Source organism: Zingiber officinale, chromosome 1B (genome assembly GCF_018446385.1).
Source record: "Zingiber officinale cultivar Zhangliang chromosome 1B, Zo_v1.1, whole genome shotgun sequence".
Taxonomy (NCBI): Eukaryota; Viridiplantae; Streptophyta; class Magnoliopsida; order Zingiberales; family Zingiberaceae; genus Zingiber; species Zingiber officinale.
In genome coordinates, this window is record NC_055986.1 from 40,748,156 (window position 1) to 40,753,575 (window position 5,420).

Sequence of the window (5,420 nt, forward strand, 5' to 3'; positions counted from 1 at the left end):
ATCTTAACTTCTGTGTTCTTTTAGTACACATGTTAGGGAATAGATAGATTGTGTATTGATACAATTCAATTTTCTAAACATTATAATATTTATTAAATATATATAAAAATCTATAATTCTTTTTGCAATCTTAAATGGTTTACAATTTATTTTTAAAATAAATATAGGTTTCATTTTTATAATAATATTTTGCCCAAATAAATTATAAGGTCAACGAAACTCGATACAAAAAACAATAAATTCTTTAATAAAATTTTTGAGCAAGCTCAATAAAAAATAAAAGTAAACTTGTAAAAACTAATAATTAAACATAAAAAATCTAGAAATAAATTTAAAAAAAAAAGAATATATTCCACGTAGTAAAGAGATTGAACTGACATTGCAATTACATTGACAATACCACAAACTAAAAAGATAAGCATTTTAAGAAACCAAATGCAAACTACATTTTGGTTTGATCATTAACGAATCAAGTCAAAAAGGCATGAGAAATCTAAGCGAAATTGACAAATCCCAGGCGATGCAAAATAGAACAGAAGAAAGAACATGATGGAAGATTTTTGCACTCCAATACAACTCCCAAAGTATCGAATAGACCAACTCAAACTCTGAATCCTCTGCTGTTCCTTCTACCCCTTGCCTTCTCAAACTTCCTCCCCTTGGATCGCACGTAGGGCTTTGTATTGCTGTGTGGCACACCAGGAGCTCTACCAAAGTGCTTAACAGCTTCTCTTGCGTTCTTGGGACCTCTCAGGAGAATCTATACAAGTAGAAAAAGCTTTTGTCACATCAAATAAATTGCTTCACAAACAAAAATTCAGCAATGATTTGAATGCAGTCTTTATTATTTGAAATCATTCAAAGACGTTCAGTTTCAAAAAGAATATTAAACACTAGAATGCAAAATGAAAAGGCTACAGAACTTAGGTTTAGAGTATGATTCAGACTGATATATGACATTACTGTATTGATGGAAAAGGATACCAGTTGACAAAAGTTTAAAGATTGAGAATTTCATAATTAAAAAAACTGGAAGTAGATTCTACTAGCTCTGACGGTTAATAGAATTAAGGGCAAAAATAACCTCAGATTGAACATTGAAAGTCCATCAAATGTTCAGTATTAGAATTACTAGGAGAATCTCATAATGACCTCAGATATTGTCATGAAAGATATTCTTTGATGTTCCAAAACATGGAAGATCTCATAATGAGCTGGGTTAATAACAATATCATCATTGAAATCAGCAATGCTTTCAGTACAGCCTTTAGTATTTGAAATCATTCAAAGACGTCCAGTTTCAAAAAGAATATGAAATATTAGAATGCAAAATGAAAAGGCAACAGAACTTAGATTTGCTCAGATATTGTCGTGAAATATATTCTTTGAGTGTTCCAAAAAATTGGAAAATCTCATAGAGCTGGGTTTATATCAATATCATCATTTGCACAATTCAAGTATGATTCAGACTGAAATATGACATTACTGTACTGATGGCAAGGGATACCAAGTTGACAAAATAGAATTAAGAAAAACCTCAGATTGCACATTGAAAGTCCATCAAATGTTTTCAATATTAGCATGGTAAGGAATGATAAGCATAAATAGGAAAAAAAATAATGATACATTGTTAATAATGACCTCAGATATTGCCATGAAAAATATCCTTTGATGTTCCAAAACATGGAAGATCTCATAATGCGCTGGGTTAATAACAATATCATCATTGCATTCAGCAATGATTTTAGTGCAGTCTTTAATATTTGAAATTATTTAAAGATATTCAGTTTAAAAAAGAATATGAAATACTACTAAGCAAAATGAAAAGGCTACAGAACTTAGGTTTGCTCAGATATTGCAGTGAAATATATTCTTTGATTGTTCCAAAAAATTGGAAAAATCTCATAGAGCTGGGTTTATATCAATATCATCACTGCACAATTAGAGTATGATTCAGACTGATATATGACATTACTGTGATGATGGAAAAGGATACCACGTTGACAAAAGCTCAAAGATTGAGAATTTCATAATTATAAAAACTGGAAGCAGATTCTCATCAGCAAAGATTTCAGTGAAGTCTTTACTATTTGAAATCATTCAAAGACGTTCAGTTTCAAAAAGAATATGAAATACTAGAATGTAATATGAAAGGCTACAGAACTTAGGTTTGCTCAGATATTGCAGTGAAATATATTCTTTGATTGTTCCAAAAAATTGGAAAAATCTCATAGAGCTGGGTTTATATCAATATCATCATTGCACAATTAGAGTATGATTCAGACTGATATATGACATTACTGTGATGATGGAAAAGGATACCACGTTGACCAAAGCTCAAAGATTGAGAATTTCATAATTATAAAAACTGGAAGTAGATTCTCATCAGCAAAGATTTCGGTGAAGTTTTTACTATTTGAAATCATTCAAAGACGTTCAGTTTCAAAAAGAATATGAAATACTAGAATGTAATATGAAAGGCTACAGAACTTAGGTTTGCTCAGATATTGCAGTGAAATATATTCTTTGATTGTTCCAAAAAATTGGAAAAACCTCATAGAGCTGGGTTTATATCAATATCATCATTGCACGATTAGAGTATGATTCAAACTGATATATGACATTACTGTATTAATGGAAATGGATACCACATTGACAAAAGCTGAAAGATTGAGAATTTCATAATTATAAAAACTGAAAGTAGATTCTCATAGCTCTGGCGGCTAATAGAATTAAGAACAAAAATAACCTCAAATTGCACATTGAAAGTCCATCAAATGTTTCAGTATTAGCATGGTAAGGAATGATAAGCATAATTGAGAACAAGAACAGAATAGTGGGTTAATAAGAATTACTAGAGAATCTCATAATGACCTCAGATATTGTCATGAAATGTATTCTTTGATGTTCCAAAAGATGGAACATCTCATAATGAGCTGGGTTAATAACAATATCATCATTGCAGTCAACAAGTTGGTTCAGACAGATAATTGACAATTTAACAATGATTGAAAAAGAATACCACCTCAACAAAAAGTTCAAAAATTGGAATTTTAACTATGATGGTAAGATACCTCTAGAAACCTAAAACTATGCAGTTCAAAGAAGAATGATAAGTTCCCTCAGGATACACATTGAACATTCATCAAAGTATCTCAGCATTAGCATGGTAAAGAATGATAAACATCATTGGGAACCAAAAGAACAAGACATCATTCAAACAAGAAATAGCTCAAAAAGTGTCAATACTTAAGACATAATACTATTTTTTTAACAGTTAAATACATACACACAAACTCTAAATAAATTGTAGAGTAGCAAATGAACAGAGAGCCCTTGGTATTTTTGCCTACGCTGTTAACGCCCAGCAAAAGTTAAGGATGTTATCAAACTACACAGATAGAAGGGCATTCTAGCCTGTGCAGCATCAATCCATAAAGAAAACTACCCAAAATGTGTTAGAAGATTGCTTGTAGTTGTCACTGAACACAATTGAGTAGGAATTGGCACATGAGCAATTCAATTGTATCCTACACAGATGTTCAATTTCAGAAGGCTAAAAGAATTAATCAATCCTACGTTTCTGATTAGATCACAAATTCAAGCGCTTCGACATCACATGATGTTGAAAATAAACCAAGCTATTAGAAACAGTCTAATGAAAAAGTGTCTAAACAAAAGATGCAACTTTTATAAACCAACATCTTCAACCAACATAGAATGCAATTTGTAGTAACAAAGCATATGGAAGTAAAACTAAGAGACAAAAAAGATAAATAAGAAGCTTTGAAAAATCCTTACAAGAAATTATCTGTTTTAAAATTAAGTGACATAATCAACATATAAAATGAAATAACACAATAGATGTGATTTTTAATAATTAACATAAAACACAATATAATTATTAGCAAGAAGGATTTATACAGATAAGAAATTACAACTTACAGTGTTCTTCCCAAGAGGAGCTCGTAGAGCAAGCTGGTCAAACGTGAGGCACTCTCCTCCTGCCTTCAAGATCCTCGCCCTTGCAGTCTCCGTGAACCTAAGAGCGGTCACCTTAATAGCAGGCACCTCGTATACTCTCTTATCATCTGTCACCGTCCCAACAATCACGGCAATTTTGTCTTCCTAATCCAAACCAACAAATTAATGCAGATCATATACAGAGGATGAAATGAATTAACAAAAGACTTCCACGGAAAAAAAAACAGTGATGAAAAAAATATTCAACCTTTCCTTCCATGAACTTGATCAGCCTCCTAAGGGATAGTGGAGGCCGGTTGGTCTTGCTCATGAAGAGCCGTTTGAGGATCACGGCGTTGAACTTGCTTCCAGTCCTACGCACCAGAAACCTGTAGAGCTGATGATCCAAACAACAAGAGATCAAATTCCTCTAATCTCCAAATGAGTCACCTAAAAAGAAACAATATATACGTGTGAGTAAATCATACCCTAACTATGAGCTTGAGATAGACATCGTCGGATTTGGGGGCCGTGCGACGAGTTTTCTTGCTACGACCGCCGGCAACTAAATCGATACCCTACGTCAAAACACAAAAAAAAAAAAAAGAGAGAGATGGAAGATTAGAAAGGATGAGGAAGAAGAGGAGGACTGGACGAGAGGATTAGGGCTTCGAATAACCATGGCGGCTTGTTGCTGCTGAAGTCCGCTCCTCTTCCACTCGGTTGTAAAGCATGGCTTATATAGACGGAGGATAACTAGGGTTTCCAGTCGCTGTACTGAGCATCAATGAATTCGGACACACAGTCTCTACCAGTTCAACAGCAAAGCGAATAGATGATGGGAACCACGTATTTTTCCTTTGGTAGATCTCTGGGTAAAGTGACGGACGTTATGATGGATGGGAATAGATAGAATTTCATCAAGATTCGGAAAACGAATCTATGAATTGCAAAGATTTGGGCCGGAAATAAAAACTTTTATTATACTGATTTGTATTAAAAAGATAAGTATTAAAAAAATGAAAATAGTTTTATTTTTTCACTGTATTCATTTTTCATTTCTAAAAAGGGTATTTTTTACATATATTTTCTGTGTGACATCCAAATTTAGCTCCATGATGAACTTGATTATAGGTTAATCAGAGTCGTACCTATGTACGATGGAGTATGAAGCGTATATTAAAAAAATGATTTTTCTGCTACGATAAATAATAATAAAGTTCAATTTACAAATAACATATATATTAAATATATAAATAAATTAAAAATAAATATATTACATCAACAAAAATAATAATAAATATTTAAAATAATTATATAAACACTACTCGTATAGCTGTTTTAGAGATAAAAATAATTATCAAATCTGTACAATTCAATTGTCGAACTCTTTCTTTCTCAATAGATAACATTAGTAGCCCATTTAGTGTATCATATAATACTGATACCAATGCGGT

At 32.1% G+C, this 5,420-nt stretch overlaps 1 protein-coding gene and 1 non-coding gene across 2 annotated transcripts; both read right to left on the bottom strand.

The window, feature by feature from the left end:
* Window positions 1-404: 404 nt before the first annotated feature.
* Window positions 405-4,776, bottom strand: LOC122055485 (60S ribosomal protein L18-3). The gene is made up of 5 exons (XM_042616948.1): window positions 4,643-4,776; window positions 4,452-4,541; window positions 4,232-4,360; window positions 3,946-4,128; window positions 405-760 (listed from the first exon to the last, which is right to left on the bottom strand). Exons 1-5 carry the CDS (start codon window positions 4,643-4,645, stop codon window positions 602-604), a joined length of 564 nt encoding a protein of 187 aa, XP_042472882.1. The 5' UTR covers window positions 4,646-4,776; the 3' UTR covers window positions 405-601.
* On the bottom strand, window positions 3,116-3,197 carry LOC121995118. The gene has a single exon (XR_006115844.1). It is a non-coding gene; the product is annotated as a small nucleolar RNA snoR53Y (small nucleolar RNA).
* Window positions 4,777-5,420: the final 644 nt, after the last annotated feature.